The following is an 18,219-nucleotide window of genomic DNA, read 5'->3' on the forward strand; positions in this document are numbered from 1 at the left end:
GATGGCATAGCAACAGAATGATCACTGGTCTTAGAATCAGAAGACCTCAGGTCAAGTTCTGGCTCTGATTGTGTATGTGTTGTGTTGTATTGTGTTACCTTTGAGGCTGACATCTACAAGGGCAGAGTCTGTGAAACTAAGTAAGTATGCAACTATGGGGAATTCATACCCATAAAAATTAGCTCTAAACAAATTCTAAAGCAGCAGAACTCACAAAAAGAACGAGTGAAACAAATTTCCAGCCCAAGACAACCTGGATGGATGGTTGATCAGAAAGGTATATTGTGCTCCACAGGGAGAGGAGCGCAGTTCTGCATGGGTGCGCAGGTCTCAGCGAACCTGGAGCAGGCCTCAGAGGACTGAATCACAGGCAGCTGTGGCTGCTTCCAGACTTCTCAACCCAGGAATGCCAAAGACAATTAGAAGGTCAGTAGGAAAAGTCTGTGTCTTCAGTGAGAGAGAAGCATGGTACGTGGCCCCGGGGCAGCGGCTGCCTCCAGAGCTCCCGGCCCACAAACTGAGAGGAAATTGAGTGGCTGATCAGAGGGGGATTGCAGGGATCTCTTCGCTGGTGCAGGATTCTCTTGTTCTGCTCATGCTTGGATCTGGATCACAGTTCTGGGTGTGGTCCTGGGGCGAGTAGGAGCGCTGGCATGGTGGAGCTTGTAGTGGTGGTGGAGAGAAAATCCTCCTCACAGTTCCAAGACACAAAAGAGTGCTTGTGGTCACTCATAGACCAGAGCACAGGCCAGGAAAGGAGTTCACACTTTGCCCCTGATCATAGCACCTTGGAAGAACTGAAAATTTACAGGTCCCTAGAATTATTTCTGAAAACAGCTGCACAAAACCCCTGAAGCTTGAGACAGTACATTCTCCACATTGGAAGAAGACCCCTACCTTAACAAAGAGTTTATAACTCAAAATTGGCTGAGATAATGAGCAAGCAGCACAAAAAGAGTCAGACCATAGAATCTTACTTTGGTGACAAAGAAGATCAAAACATAAAACCAGAAGAAGATCACAAAGTCAAAGCTCCTACTTCCAAAGCCTCCAAGAAAAATATGAATTGGTCCCAGGCCATGGAAGAGCTCAAAAAAGGATTTTGAGAAACAAGTAAGAGAAGTAGAGAAAAAACTGGGAAGAGAAATGAGAATGAAGAAAATCATAAAAAACAAGTCAACAGCTTGCTAAAGGAGACCCAAAAAAATACTGAAGAAAATAACACCTTAAACAATAGCCTAACTCAAATGACAAAAGAGGTCTAAAAAGCCAATGAAGAGAAGAATGCCCTAAAAAGCAAAATTGGCCAAATGGAAAAGGAAGTCCAAAAGATTACTGAAGAAAATACTTCCTTAAAAATTAGAATGGAGAAATTGGAAGCTAGTGACTTTATGAGAAATCAAAGCACTGTAAAACTAATACAAAAGAATGAAAAAATAGAAAATAATGTGAAATACCTCATTAGAAAAACAACTGATCTGGAAAATAGATCCAGGAGAGAGAATTTAAAAATTATTGGGCTATCTAAAAGCCATGATCAAAAAAAAGAGCCTAGACATCATCTTTCAAGAAATTATCAAGGAAAACTGCCCTGATATTTTAAAACCAGAGGGCAAAATAGAAATTTAAAGAATCAACTGATCACCTCCTGAAAGAGATCCCCAAAGGAAAATTCCTAGGGATACTGTAGCCAAATTCCAGAGTTGCCAGGTCAAGGAGAAAATATTGCAAGCAGCCAGAAAGAAACAATTCAAGTATTGTGGAAACACAATCAGGATAACACAAGATTTAGCAGCTTCTACATTAAGGGACCGGAGGGCATGGAATATATTATTCCTGAGGGCAAAGGAGATAGGATTACAATCAAGAATCACCTATCCAGCAAAACTGAGTATAATCCTGCAGGGTAAAAATGGTAATTCAGTGAAATAGAGGACTTTCAAGCATTCTTAATGAAAAGACCACAGCTGAATAGAAAATCTGACTTTCAAATACAAGACTCAAGTGAAACATGAAGAGGTAAATAGAAGAAAAATCATAAGAGACTTATTAAGGCTGAAATGTTTACATTCCTGCATGGAAAGATGATATTTGTAACTCATGAGACCTTTCTCAGTATTAGTGTAGCTGGAGGGAAAAAATTATATGTATATAGATAGATAGCTAGATAGATAGACAGAGGGCACAGAGTGAGTTGAAGATGAAGGGGTGATATCTGGAGAATAAAATTAAGGGGTGAGAGAGGATTATACTGGGAGGAGAAAGAGAGGTAGAATGGGGTAAATTATCTCACATGAAACAGACAAGAAAAGGCTTTTACAGTGGAGAGGAAACAGGGGAAGGAGAGAGGGAATGAGTGAATCTTATTCTCATTGGATTTGGCTTAAGGAGGGAATAACATACACATTCAATTGGGTATGGAAACCTCTTACCCTTCAGGAAGATAGGGGGGAAAGGGGACAAGACAGCAGGGGGATGACAGAGGAGAAAGCAGACTGGGGGAGGAGGTAATCAGAAGCAAACACTTTTGAGGAGGGACAGGGTCAAAAGAGAGAATACAATAAATGGTGGGCGGGATAGGATGAAGGGAAGTATGCTTAGTTTTTCACAACATGACTACTATGGAAGTGTATTGCATGACTACACATGTATAACCTGTATTGAGTTACTTGCCTTTTTAATAAGGGTGGCTGGGGAGGGAGGAAGGGAGAAAATTTGGAACCCAAAGTTTTAAAAGCAAAAGCTAAAAAAATTATTTTCACATGCAACTGGGAAATATGAAATACAGGAAATGGGGTATAGAAATCTATCCTACCCTACAGGAAAATAGAAGGAGAAGGGATAAGAGAAGGGGGGAGAGCTAGAAGGAAGAGCAGATTAGGGGCAGGGGTATAGAGAATGCATGCCATCTTGGGGTGGGGGGAGGGATCAGATGGGGAGAAAATCTGGAACTCAAAATCTTGTGGAAGTGAATGCTGAAAACTAAAAAAAATAAATAAATTTTTAAAAATAATAATAAATCTTTAAAAAATAAAAAAAGAGAGAAACTGGAAGCTAGCGACTTTATGAGAAATCAAGACACTGTAAAACAAATACAAAAGAATAAAAAAATAGAAAACAATGTGAAATATCTCACTGGAAAAACAACTGACCTGGAAAATAGATCCAGGAAAGAGAATTTAAAAATTATTGGACTATCTGAATGCCATGATCAAAAAAACAAGCCATGATCATCTTTCAAGGAATTATCAAGGAAAACTGCCCTGATATTTTAGAACCAGAGGGCAAAATAGAAATTTAAAGAATCTACTGATCACCTCCTGAAAGAGATCCCCAAAGGAAAACTCCTAGGAATATTATAGTCAAATTCCAGAGTTCCCAGGTCAAGGAGAAAATATTGCAAGCAGCCAGAAAGAAACAATTCAAGTATTGAGGAAACACAATCAGGAAACACAAGATTTAGCAGCTTCTACATTAAGGGACCACTGGGCATAGAATATAATATTCTGGAGGGCAAAGGAGATAGGATTACAACCAAGAATCATCTACCCAGCAAAACTGAGCATCCTTCAGGGGAAAAGATGGATATTCAGTGAAATAGAGGACTTTCAAGCATTCTTGATGAAAAGACCAGAGCTGTATAGAAAATATGACTTTCAGATACAAGACTCAAGAGAAACATGAAGAGGTGAACAGGAAAGAGAAATCATAAGAGAATTAAAGTTGAACTGTTTACATTCTGCATGGAAAGATGATATTTGTAACTCATGAATCCTTTGTCAGTATTAGAGTATTTGGAGGGAAAAATTATATGTATGTGTATAGATAGATAGCTAGATAGATAGACAGAGGGCACAGGGTGAGTTGAAGATGAAGGGGTGATATCTGGAGAATAAAATAAAGGGGTGAGAGAGGATTATACAGAGAGGAGAAAGGGAGAGGCAGAATGGGGTAAATTATCTCACATGAAACAGACGACTTGTGGAGGGGAAATGGGGGAAGGTAAGAGGGAATGAGTGAATCTTACTCTCATCAGATTTGGCTTAAGAAGAGAATAACAAATACACTCAATTGGATATGGAAAGCTATCTTACCCTAGAGAAAAAAAGGGAGGGGGGAGGGGACAAGAGAGCCGGATGATAGAGGGGAGGGCAAATTAGGGGAGGGGGAAATCCCCCCTTCTAAGGAAGGCCAGGATCAAAAGAGAGACTAGAATAAATAGGGGGCGGGATAGGATTAAGGGAAATATACTTAGTTTTTCACAACATGACTATGGAAGTGTTTTACATAACTACACTAACCTGTATCAAGTTGCTTGCCTTCTCAATGATGGCAGGTGGGGAGGGAGGAAGGGAGAAAATTTGGAACCCAAAGTTTTAAAAATAAAAGTTAAAAAAAATTGTGTTCACATGCAACTGGGAAATAAGATATACAGGAAAGGGGGTATAGACATCTATCCTGCCCTACAGGAAAATTGAAGGGGGAAGGGAATAAGAGAAGGAGGGGTATTCAGAATGCATGCCATCTTGGGGTGGGAGGAGGGATGAGATGGGGAGAAAATTTGGAATTCAAAATCTTGTGGAAGTGAATGTTGAAAACTAAAAATAAATAAATTAATTAAAATGTAAACCAAAAAAAAAAAAACTGTCTATGAAAGATAAATGTCCCTTGCAGACAGCCTCCTTTTTTTCTTTCCAACACATGTAAATGAGTTTAGGATTGCCTAAAATGCAGAGTGCCAAGAAGCATTCATTTATTTTATATCAATAAAAGTTTTTCTTTTCCTTTTCCTTTTTTTTTTTTTTTGGTGAGAATGGGAGGGAGTGAGGTGGTTCTCACAAACCAGAGGCCTCCTAGGTGCATCTAAGTGTATAAAGACAGATTGGGAATAGTGGTCTAATGAAAAAGGTCAATGGGATAGGAATTAGAAGAAAAGGGTTCTAGGCTCAACTGTGATACAAACTAGTTGTTTGATCCTGGACAAATAATGTAATCTCTTGATGTCTTGGTTTTCTCTTATGTTAATGAGACTAATAACTGGCTCATCTTGTGAGGAATGTCATAAGAATTAAATAACATCATATGTAAAGGTGCTTAGAAAGGGTAAAAGTGATCTTTGAACTTTGTAAAATCATTAGATTGTTTTCCACTTGTTTCTACCTGTAATAAATATGTATAATTATTAATTTTTTAAAAAAGAAAAAGTATTATGCAAATACAGGGTATGGTTTTAGATTTTTAATTTAACTTTGTCCTAAATAATTTAGGTACAAAATAATATAAACACAAACAATAGTAAACTATAATCATGCATTTGGTTATTTTGGATAAGGTAGCCTTATTATTTAATTCACCTGACTACACCCTGAATACTGTGGTACTACTAACTATGCAAATATGCTGACACAAACACAAGAACATAGGAGAAAAAAGAATCTGACTTACATTACGGATCCATGCCAAGCGGTCTGTGTTATAGCCCATCATATTCATTAGACAAGTTATGAATAAATTCCATTCTGAATGATAACTAGGTCCTCCTGGAGCATTGTGAACATTATACCACTTGACAAGCATCTGCACAGCTATCTCTTTGGGCAGTATAGACTTGACAGCTTGTAAACACTTTTTCACTATTAGAAATAAAGGTTAGTTTTAGTATACTTTCTAAACACATTTTTTCCTCCTCAAAAAGGTTCATTGTTAAAGTGAATAAGATGTCAAAAACTAGGTATTGTTTGAAAAAGACAACAAAATGAAAAATCACCAACTTAATGATCTCAAAATCACCTACTGGATGGAAAAAAGTGATTCAAAAGCAAGGCCTTCCCTCGCCTTTATTTTTTAACAATACTAAAGGCTGTTATGCTCATCAACTTTGAAATAATTAATATTAAATATAACAAACTTTTCTTGATGATTCAGTATAATCACACACACAAACACACTCTGGAATTTCCTTTACATTAAATGACAAATAATTAACAAACTTCTGCTTGAAACCTGTCATTAAATACTGCATGATGCCATAAAGTAGTTATGATAATAGCTAGCATTCATACAATGCTTTCAGGTTTGCAAAGCATATTATCTCTTTTAGCCTCAATTTCCGGGTGAGGGAGGTGCTATTCTCATCCTCGTATTAAGAGGCATCTTGGTGGTAAAGTAGAGAGCACTAGACTTACAAGGCAGGAAAATCTAATTAGGTATTTAATAGATGTAGGACCCTGGGTAAGTCACTGAACCTCTCTCGCCTCAGTTTCTTCATGGGTAAAATGGGGATAGTACCTACCCCCAAAAGTTGTTGTGAGGAACAAATGAAATAACACTGGTAAAGTGCTTTGCAAATCTTAAAACTCTATAAAAAGGTACAGAGCTAGTAAGCATCTGTGCAGCAGAATTTTAACTACAGTCTCTCTAACTCCAGGAACAGCCCTCTGATCCAAGCACTTATGCCACCTAGCGGCTTATATCTTCACAGGTTTCTGAAGCATGCAGGACTTTCTGACCCTAAAGTAAATGGCATTAGACTGCTAAGTTGTTTTAATTTTGCAGATTCTCCTTTAATGTTACTTCTTGGAATCAGTATCCACAAAGCCTACCTTCTAATTTGCTTTGGGCTGAGAAACCTGATAACAAAACTTATTAGAAACAGGTATAAAACAAGGATAAGCAGAATGCAGCCAGTCTGGGTTAAATGGCCTCTGAGGTGCTGTTATCCTGTGAAACAAGGACCTGACTAATCATCAGGTGAGCACGTGAGCTTTAGTGCATATCTACACGACAGCTATGTCTGCACAGAGGTCCCTATTTCCTTGACCTATTCTCAATAAATGACTTTCAGATATAAGAAATATTAATGTATCAAGACAGACTAGCATATACTACACCAGTGGAGGGAAAGTTTTTCAATGAATTACTCTATTCTCTACAGCAAATTAAAGGAATCACAAGATTCACTAATCCCTCAAGATAAGAAATGCTTTGGATTACAAAATAACTTTACTAATTTTCATTATTTTTTTTTTATCATACTAGACATGCAGTTTCCTCTTAATTTATACTTTTAAGTAAACTTTTTCCACTGAGAATTTTACTTACTTTGCCAGATTGTCCCCTAGGCCTTCTAAATATTCTCCAGTTAGTATTTTTAAAACTACAACTAAATAACAATATTAACACAATCAGATGACTCACTTAAAATTCCTCTGGCTAATTTTGGCTGTAATATTTTGTTTTAGACAGCTAAGTCTGTCACGTTTTTAAAGAGTCCTATGACAACTGAATCCATTTAATGTTTTAAAACATAAAATTTTTTATCAGTGAATCCTTTCAATGTTCCAAAAGATAATTTATTTTATCAAGTACTCCCTGCAGTTGGCACAGACTGTAACTCCTCCACAGATAGATGATCACAGATGTTAAAAAATTATAGGTTTAAAAAAACCCCTGACATCTGGTAGTTTTCACAACTTAACAATGGCATATTGGATACAGTGCAGGACTTAGCGTCAGGAAGAATTTGAATATTACTTCTGCCACCTGCTAGCCATGTCAGCCACAAAATATGTCATTTACACTTTCCAACTTCTCTAACTCTTAGTTCCGTCATCTATATAAAAGGGCTAATAATATCTATAGTGCCTAATAGGGTTGCTGTGTGATTCTTATAGGAATGTATAAATGGTTCTACATACATACCTTAAAGTACTATATAACTGTCAGCTATTATCGTTTATCCTGACTTGCAACCAAATACGTTTAATTATGTAGAAAGAGCTACTTCTTTACTTAGATTTTTTTCATTGTTAATAGGGCACTCCTTTGCAAAAGATAATATGCACAGAGCCAGGACAACTTTAAATTGGTTCTTACTTTAACTGCCTCCCTACAGAAAAATTATTTTTGTTAGACACATGAAATTAACATGATTAAATAAATGGTCAAAGATATGAACAAAGAGTTTTCAAAACAAGAACTGAGAAATTATTAACAACCACAAGAACGTTCCAAATCATTAGCAATAAGAGAAATACAAATCAAAACAACTTTGAGGTGTCATCTCATGCCTACAAAATTAGCAAAAATGACAAAAGATAGAAAGAATTCATGTTGGAAGTGTTATAGAAAACAGACACACCAATGCCCTGTTAATGGAACTGAGAATCTGCCCAATCATCCTGGAAAGCCATTTGGAATTATGCTAGGAGTGTGACTAAAATGCCCAGACCCAGTGATTTCACTACCATGCATAAATACAAGTCAATAACAAAAAGCAATGTCTCATATGGAGCAAAATATTTATAGCAGCATTTCTTGTAATAACAAAGAATAAGAAGCAAAACAAATGTGCATCAACTGGGAAATGGCTAAACAGGATGAATTCCAAATGATTTTAAATTAATTGTTTGGAACTTAGATCACATCTTACCATGGAATGTTATAAATGATCAAACATGTTGCGATACATGAATGTTAAGGAATATTATTGTATTGTAAGAAATGATGAACAATAGAAATACAAAAAAGCATGGGAAGACATATGAACTATTGCAAAATAAAGCAAGCAGAACTAGAGGAAAAGTATAGACAATGATTACAACAAGGTAAATGGGAAAGAACAACAAACAAATGGAACTGAATGCTGAGAAATTTTAATGATCAAGACTGGACCCAAAAAAAGAATTAGAAGACGACATTTCTCTCTGCTTCTTTACTGTGTTGGGAGACTGAGTGTAGAACATTGCATATAATATCAGTCTTTTCCAATACATTGTTTAATTTTTCTGATTTTCCCCCTTCTTTTTTATTCTTTGTTATAAGGATAGAACTTTGGGAGGAAAGAAATTGGGGCATGTAGGTAACATAAAAATAAAGATATGGATAAAAAAACATTTTTAAAAATGGCTAAAAAGAAATTGACATAATTTAAAAGTAACATTGAAATGTGACCCCTGGGCCTGTTACATTTCAAAGGTTCTTCAAAGCTCAGACTAACACCTAAAACATACTCTAACCACACTGCAAAAAGAACTTGCTCAAAATAGTTTTGTGAACAGATCTTCAAATTTCCAAATACTGATGTAAATAACAATAGTATTAATACTTTAGCAATTACTCCAAATTATAAATATGACAAACCAAATCAAACAGATGCATGGATCATACGTTAATGTCCAATCATACCTAATTCTGAGGTGGCAATTTCAGGAATGGTAATCCTAACCATTGAACCATTACTGAGCTCCTAGTAAAGTGAATGGAAAAAATTATTAGGAAGCAAATATTCCCACTTATGATATTTTATTTACACACTCTTATTTAAAAACATACAATCCTATAAATATACATTTCTATTTATAAATATTTTCAAATCAATACAATACAAACTAATAAATATCAACTGCCTAAACTATTGCAAGGCACTTTTTAAGTAAAAGCCTTTATAAATCCATCAAAACATTGAAAAACTATTAGGATGTTATTCTAAACATTCCAAAAACCAATATTTTAGTTTTAAAGGTCTCTAAATATGCTCATTTTCTACATAATATTAAGCCCACCTGCATAAATACTTGACAAGATTTTGGGATCAAAGTATACAAGATTAGTAATAATCCTTAAAATAGAAATCACTAGACTCCTAAATTCTTAACTGTGTTGAATGCTCAATCTTCTAATAAAAAGGGGGAAAAATTTGCAAGGCATAATTATAACCTAATTCCAAAAAAATTTCTTAATAAACTCTTAGCAATATGAGAACCCCTTCAAAATCTAAGCTGAAATATCTTTAGAGAAATTTACAATAAAACAACGTTGAGTGATATAAGGTATTTGAACAGGTGAAGACAGTGTAACAATAGAGAAAAATTTCTTCTTCAAACCGAAAGTTTATCCTGTCAAATTTGAAATCATGCTATATTTCTTTTTCAAGATCTCTAATCACAGAATACATACTTACAAGTGTTACTCTGTTGTGGACAGGATCTCTAACAGAATGAATGTAACTTCCAAGTTGCTGAAAAGTACAGTCATCAATATAAGGCGAATCATGAAGTTTTGAAGAATCTCTCAGCTCTGGAACTGGTGACAGCAGGCCTACCTGTAGGAAAATAAAAGAAAAAAAATCAGTTCTTTGGAATGAAATCAGCATAAAAAGCTAATAATTGCCCTATGCACCCTAAACTTTTCTAAGTCCAAGTAAGGCTTAAATCTAGAATCAGAAAATGTAGGTACATAAGAAGACTGCAACTTACAAATACTTTGAATTCCAAGAGATGATTTTAAATTAGTTGTTTGGAACTTGTATCACATCTTACCATACAATGTTACAAATAGTGGGTGGATTCCAAGACCCTGTCACAAGTCCAATGTAGCACATTCAATGCAACCAAAGAAAGAGGCACCACCCAAATGGCAAGGAAATATCTGATCTCCAGTCATGGGTTGTTTGTTGCTTGGCTGAATGTACAGTTGACGATTCCTATGTATGGAATGTTTAAGGTCAAGGACTTTTATTTTTTTTTCAGTGTAGTGGGCAATTATATTTTTATAGGAGATTAGAGAAAGCACTATTAAAACCTCCAACTATGAATCTATCTAAGGACTAGCTTTTAAAAGAGAAATAGAACAAATCCTCTAACTCAACGCTTTACAAGTTGAGATTATCCAGATATAATCTTTGTCTTAATTCCAGAAGGGATATTAGCTGAACTCCTGCATTTTCATTCTAGACTTTTTTCACTATTAGAAAAACACAACAATTCAAAGAATTAGATGACTAATAGAAGCTCTAAATATAAAGGTAATTTTGAACATTTCAGAACATATTTCTTACCTCATCCAAGGAACCAAGTGGTTTGGTTAGAGGCTTAGGAGTACTAACGCTGTCCAGGGGAGTGCTAGGTCTTGGCATTGTGTTTGACATTGTCAAGGAAGGAACTGGCAGCCCAGGAATGAAAACTTTCCCTACCTTTTGTAAATAAATAAGAGAAGGGGGAAAAAGGTTGACTTGGATGAAATATGATAATGTCATATAATCATGATTATATATGAATATGTTAAGACACACAACTTTCTTATCATCCTAAACTGCAGAATAGTCATTGAAGATAAATGAATCACTTAAAACGAGAATGCTAATCTGAGTCTACCATGTTAAATTGTTAATGCTCAATACTTACAAGTCAAAAGAGGGTAAGGATATAAAAATGTTAACCCTTCTTAATACGATACCTATCAAGAAATTTCTTGGTCTATTAGTTCTTCAAAAGAGCTATGATTCCATTAGTATAAGAGTACTCTTTTCACTGAGACAGATCAAAATTCTTCCACAGAAGATAGTTTCACAAGTTGCTGTGGCCAAAAAATTCATCACTTGGTGGCCAGCCAGCCTGCTGATGATGAGTTTCTCCAACTTGGCTGAGCTGGACCTCAGGTGCTACAGCCTCCACATGAAGCCTCTTTAGTTTGACAAAATTTTCCAGAGTTTAGGGCTAAATGGCAGTTTTTTAGATCCCAGGGTTCCTACCACACAAAAATAAGGCATCGATGGAAAGATTTCAATGAGAATATTTTTTTATTATGTAACAAAGCAATCCTATGGCATCAGAAAATTATTTGGGTCCTCTTAGCTATTTGAGTTGTGATTGTTTTTACTATATAGCACAGAAAGCTAAAAGTAACAAAATAATTTTGTAATACCATGCAAATCCCAGAAGCTTATTTTACTCTCTTCCTTGCTCAAGCTGGTAGTTTCTTCTCTTATCAAATCTATAAAAGGTAATACTTTATTTTTTTGTGGGTTATTACCTGTAATGCAAAAGGACAATACTCTGCCACAAGTATAATTAACACTATGATACAAAAAAAAAGTCTAAAAATAGACAAACAAGAAATGGTACTTTTGACTGAAATATTGCTTTGTTAAAATGTACCTGATTAAAACAAAAAAAAAGGTAAAATAATGGCGGATTTGGGGGACATATACTTATGTGAAAAGTCTAGGCCCTGAAGAGGAGAAGCATGGTAGAAAAGATCTAGATGAAGATCTAGTGTTGTGACAGGAGTAAACTACAGACCACAATGGCAAAAAGGAAGAATACACAATGACTTTAGGAAACAAATTACATGACTCTCATGGAGCATGACAGTGTAAGGATAAAGGTCTTGAATCAAGTGGACCTCATCTAGAGCTCTTCTGCCAAAAGCAGAATAGAAAATTTCTTGGCTTGTCAATGGCAATTTCCATTCTTAAAAAGGTGAAGTAAAAACCAGAGAATCTGACTGTCAATAATAAGGCAGACATGGTTACTAAAGTAACAATGCTAAGATTCTGAGGAAAAGTGAACACTCTATCTTATTATTTTTGAATAGAAAAGGAAGAGAAAAGGGGGGCATAGTCTAGCATGCAAGGTAGATTTTGGGAGAGATTTCAATGGGTTCAGAGAAAGGATAAGAAGGAGCCTATGGCCTGTATTCTAGAGGGAAGACAAACTTGGAAGGATGTGAAGTTCTCAAGAAGCATTCTGAGGACACAGGCATTTCCAATCAAACAAAGGAGGAAAACTATCTAAAGAGAACGATGAGGTAGCAGCACAGGGACCTCCTCATCATCTCTCATCCCCCATATCCAATCTGTTACTAAGGCCAGTCAATTCCACTTTTGTAATGTCCCTCAAATATGCCTCCTTCTCTCCTGATACTGACACTACTCTAGTGCAGGCCCTCATCATCTCATGTAAAGATTTTTGCAATAGTTTGATGCTGAGTGTTTGCCTCAAGTCTCTCTCCACTCCAGTCCACCATCCATTCAGCCACCAAAGTAATTTTCCTGAAGCACAGTCCAACCATGTCACTCGCCTACTCAATAACATCAGTTGTTCCCTATCACCTCCAGGATCAAATACAAAATGCTATTTGGCATTCAAAGCCCTTCACAATCTAGCCCCCTCTTTTCTTTCCAGTCCTCTTAAATCTTACTCCGTGACACATACTCTTCAATCCAGTAACATTGGCCTCCTGGCTGGTCCACAGACAAGACACTCCATCTCAGCCTGCCAGCGTTTTCTCTTGTTGCCCTCCATGCCTGGAACATCTTCCTTCTCAATTCTACCTACTAATTTTACTTGGCTTCCTTTAATCCCAACTAAAATTTCATTTTTTTTTTTCAGGAAGCCGTTCCCAACCCTTATTCCAGTAACTTTCCTGTGATAATCATTTCTTTTTTATCCAGTACAGAGCTTGCTTTGTAGATTTTTTTTTTTTTGCGTGTTGTCTCCCCCACAAGATTGTGAGTTCCTTGAGGGCAGTGACTGTCTCATTCTTCTTTTTGTACTCCCAGCACTTTGCACAGCCCCTGGCACACAGTAGGTGCTTAACATTTACTGACTGAATAAGTGGTCCAAGGACATCAATAAACAGTTCTCAAAATAAGAATTTAAAACTATTAATTATTATTTGAAAGCATACTCCAAATAATTAATAGTAAGAGAAATAAAAACCAAAACAAGTCTGAATTCTCACCTTACACCTACAAAATTAACAAAAATGAAAAAACATAGGTTAAGATTTGAGAGATTGTGGAAAAACAAGCACACTAATGCATGATTAGAGGAGTTGAGAATTTGTCCAACCATCAAATGACTAAAATGTCTATACTCTTTGATGCTGAGACTCCAATACTAATTAGGGAGATTTAAAAAAAAAAAAAAGCCTTCCAAAAGAGGTGGCACCTTGAAGAAAGGTAAGAATGTTAATACCACAAGGAAAGATGGAGTGCATTCCAGGCACATGGAACAACCTTTGTAAGGACATGGATTCAAAAAAGAGAATGCTGAGTCCAGGCCAGAGCAAGCAGGCCATTTTGGCTGGGATGGAAAGTTGTAAGAGGGAGAGTAACGTGAAAAGTCTGCAAGAATAGGAATACTATGTGAAACACTACAGATAACATCAGATTTTTCAGATGTCATGATAGTTAACTTTGCTCAACTTCCCCCTCTTTTTACGTTTCTTTTTTTATTTTTTAAATAAAGGATGTCTCTCTGGGAAGGGGAGAGGAGAGGAACACATTGGATAATGTAGGTGATGCAAAAATAAAGGCTATTTTTTAAAAATTTTAAAGAAAAAGATCTGTTGCAGAAGTGAATGTTGAAAACTAAAAATAAATTAATAAAAAAAAAGATCTGGGAACTTCAGTAGACTTCTCTGTCAACATAAGTCAAGAAAATTATATGGAAGCCATTTAAGCTAATGAACTATTAGTCTACATTAAGAAAGACAGTCTCTCCAGCAAGTAATAGTACCACCATATTCTACGTTGGTCTGACTACATCTGGAATATTATTTTTAGTCTGGGCAAGCACATTTTAGGAAGAACCATCAATAGAGGGTAACAAGAATGGCAAAAAAGTTTCAAGATTTTCATGAAGTTCGGCCTGGAAGAAAGAAGATATAAAGAGGACATAATAGTTGTACTCAAATAACTGAAGGGGCTGCCACATGTAAAAGGGATGAACAAGACAGTTTAGCAATAAATACTAAGGTAGTACTTTAACAAAAAGCATTAATAAAATTGCAACAAAGTACATACCCGAACCAATCCAGTGTATAGTACCAGGTTTCCATTGCCTTCTAGGACCAACATGGTATCAATTTTCTAAAATTAGATACAATAAACTAATTAAAAGTTTGCTAATATGAGTAAAGATGACTTTTTTTTAACTATGAAAGTTTAAGAAAGCTTAATAACATTCACAAATATTTTACTTGCCTCCACTGGTGCCGCATCCTTTGCCTGTAGGTTGGTGACAGAACCAAAGATCAGCTGGGTTTTATCATTACTCTCTTGAAACTTTACACAACTAAATAATGGAATTAAAAAAAAAAAGTTTTACAATAAGTTCAATGACAACAGAAATGCATTTCTTCGTTAAAATAACAGTGACAACAAGAAAAGGAAAAGTCCAGATATCATTAAATATGCTGAAATAAGGCATATTCCAAGATTTCCAAAATATGTATATACAGTAATCTTATTTGCATCGATGAGCATTTTTCTCATTTCTCTCTGCTGTTCTGTCTCTTGTCAGTCTCACAGCTAATCCCTTTTCTTTTCCCCGTCACCACCAAAAAAGCTAGGAGATCAAAATATTAACCAGCTTACAATTACTAGTTAGTCAATCTAAAACTGATAATAAATACTGTTAACCCTTGTAAACAAGTTTTGTGTCTGAAATAAATAGTGTTCTGAAATTCAGGTCTTTTTAAAACCTCACTTTTAAAACCTATTTTGTGTGTGTTTTTTTTCCCCCTAAATCAAGAAGCATGGAATTAGGAACAGTGCTGGACGTAGGAGCCCAGAAGATCCGAATTCATCTTGCCTCAGACACTAGCTGGGTAACTCTGGATAAGTCATTCAACCTCTGCCAGTATCATTTTCACCATCTGTAAGATGAGAATAACAGCACCTATCATAGGGTTTATCATGAGGATTTAATGAGATAATACATATAAAACAAAACTTAGAGAGCTACAGAAATATTAAATACTCTTATTTTATTAAGAATCTGCCTGAATTTTGGAAATTGGATCTTGTGAATTTCTCTTGCAAAAACATAATATGCTTGTTTCATTTCATATAGAAATCTTAGGAGAGAAGAGTCAGACAAATTGGTGGAGCACAGGGAAAAATCCAGTTTAAGATAGTTTAATTATTCTCCTAAGTAGTAAGTATAGTGGTATTGGTATAAAATTATTGACTTAAACTAAAGGTTTGTAGTAGGAAGAAGAGAATCTGCATTTTCAAAGATGCTAGCCCTGATATCAGAGTAATATTGAAAAGGAATTGACTCAAATCAGAGGACCTGGATTCAAATTCCATCTCCGGCATGATCTGAGACCTCAGACATGTCATTAAATTTCTCCCATCTATAAAACAGAGTTAAACTAGACAGCATCTAAAAATCACTCCTGCTCTCTTATTCTACAATCTTGTTATATTCATTCTAAGAGAAAATTTCATCATTTTTTTTCAACACAAGACATTTCACTATTTGTTTGAATATATGGCTACTTAAAGTATCATTTAATTTGTAGAAGAAAATTAAATTCAATACTTAAACTTAATTCAAGGATTGTCAATTATCAATAAAAGAGTCAAGAGATTATTTTGTAGGGGTTAGCAAATAAAAGAGAAAGGCTTAGTTCCATGCCCCGTAGATTATGGGCAAATTAGTTTTTATGGCTTCCATATCACACTCATATTGACCTGAAAGTTCACTAAAAACTTCAAATCTCTTAGATGAACTGCTTTTTTGCCACATCTCCCCTACCTTATACTTGTGGAGATGACTGTTTGAATCTATATTTATATTTATCCTTATTAAATTTCATTTTATTTGATTTGACCCAATATTCTGGCTTTTCAAGATCTTTTTCAACATCTTTTAAGACCTCAAATATTATCCAGCATATTCTTCCTGTTTTGTGTCACTTGTGAATTTTTAAAGCAGGAAATCTATGCTTCATCTAAGTCAGAGATAAAAATGTTAAACAGCACAAGGCCAAAAAGTGAAAGATTCCAAGAGCACTCTGCTGAAGAACTCCTTCAAAACTGATCCTGAACTGGTAATGATTACTCTTTGGGTCTGATCATTTAACCAGTTCTGAACCACACCTAAATTGCCTATTTCTAAGGCAATAACAAATCAACCAGTCTAGTAACCTTACCAAAGAAGGAAATGAGGTTTAGTTTGGATTTCCTTGTTTTTTCATGAAACAATTCTACTTTTTTTTGTGATCTTCCTACAGACGTTTAAGATAGAAAATTATGATCAGTTGTATTGAAGTTTTTTCCTTTATAACTTTCTCATTTTTCAGCATCAATAAGTTGTTTAAATACGTCAGGCTGGATCTGTTGTACTTGCAGCAACTAACTTGTTCCTAATACCTTCTAATCTTCATTTTCTTCTAACTCTTCTACTTTCTTTCTAACTCTTAGCACTGCTCTAACCAAACACATAAGTAGCTGTACACAAATAACTGATGGAGAAACAGACACATCTGTAGAAAAGTAACTTTCTCTCTAGTCAGTTTGGTTTTTTGATGCTTCTTGGTGTTTACCAAGTCCAGGGTTTCCAATGCCCTTCTTAAAGACACTATTCTAACATAAAATCATAAAGCTTCTAAACAATCTATAAGCCTTAGGCTTCTTTCATTCTTTCTTAATTCCGAACAATATTTTCCAATTATAATTCGTACAATCTCCTATTGCCTACCTTTGCAATGAAGTTACCAATTAGCCATAGGTGTATACGTGTATAGATGAAACCAAGTCTACCTAATTTAAGGAGGGACTATGAGTTAACCTATTTACCTGCAAACTTCCTTTTGTCTTCTGGCTTCATTTGTAACAAGAATATCAGTATTAATACGGTTCAGTTACTACAATAATACCAAGTTCTTGTCTCTTGCTCAATAATTTCCCATATAAAGTGACAACAGTTAAATTTATGTTTATAAGCTCTAAAATTTATGTAATTATTAGCGTCCCATGCCTGTCTGTAATAATTATGTAGATGAAGAACGAAGCCATATAAAACTGAAGTCCATTTGTATTTGTTTCCTGAGTTGATATATCTTGAAACTTTGCCAAAATAAATAAATAAATAAAGTAGTACCTGTTGGCTGAAGTGTTTTCTGGGTTTTTTAAAGTCTGCTCACTAGAACAAGTGATTTACAATCAGTTAAATTTCTTTAGGGAATCGTTATAATCTGTGTCAGTGTTTGCTCTTCCATCTATTTTCCACTTTTTCAGAATCAATAACTTAAATACGTCAGTTAAAGTGTCGTTAATTACACGATGTATTTCTTCTCATTTTTATTTTTGTCACTTTTATATTAATTTCTATTTTGCTCTAACAAGGTGGACTGTCTGTACGGAAAGCTAATTTGGAAATGACTTCCACATCAGTAAAAGCCATTTCCTGACTGTTAAAATATAGTAAATTTCATCTTTTATGTCCAACACCTCCAGATTCTTGTTGCAAAGGAAGCTGTCATGACACTTCATGAAACTAGCCACTTTAAATCTCTAGCATGGCTTTCATGAAAACATGAACAAGAATCATGCAGCATTAGACAGTGTAGAGGAGTTGTGATTTATATGAGCAGGAGTTACTCACACCAATGAAAACACAGATCCAGAGTATTACTCTAAAG

The 18,219-nt window shown here is 35.3% G+C and overlaps 1 protein-coding gene across 2 annotated transcripts in view; it reads right to left on the reverse strand.

The window, feature by feature from the left end:
- ANAPC1 (anaphase promoting complex subunit 1) overlaps nt 1-18,219 on the reverse strand; it is a 157,588-nt gene that overhangs the window by 111,906 nt on the left and 27,463 nt on the right. For both annotated transcript variants that reach the window (XM_027853882.1, XM_027853883.1), the window contains 6 exons: nt 14,771-14,861; nt 14,591-14,656; nt 10,838-10,972; nt 9,962-10,102; nt 9,187-9,247; nt 5,446-5,633 (listed from right to left, as the gene is read on the reverse strand). In XM_027853882.1, the coding sequence (XP_027709683.1) occupies nt 5,446-5,633; nt 9,187-9,247; nt 9,962-10,102; nt 10,838-10,972; nt 14,591-14,656; nt 14,771-14,861 (682 nt within the window). The remainder of the gene's footprint in view (nt 1-5,445; nt 5,634-9,186; nt 9,248-9,961; nt 10,103-10,837; nt 10,973-14,590; nt 14,657-14,770; nt 14,862-18,219) is intronic.

Source organism: Vombatus ursinus, unplaced genomic scaffold, assembly GCF_900497805.2.
Source record: "Vombatus ursinus unplaced genomic scaffold, bare-nosed wombat genome assembly UNPS02010219.1, whole genome shotgun sequence".
NCBI classification, from domain to species: Eukaryota; Metazoa; Chordata; class Mammalia; order Diprotodontia; family Vombatidae; genus Vombatus; species Vombatus ursinus.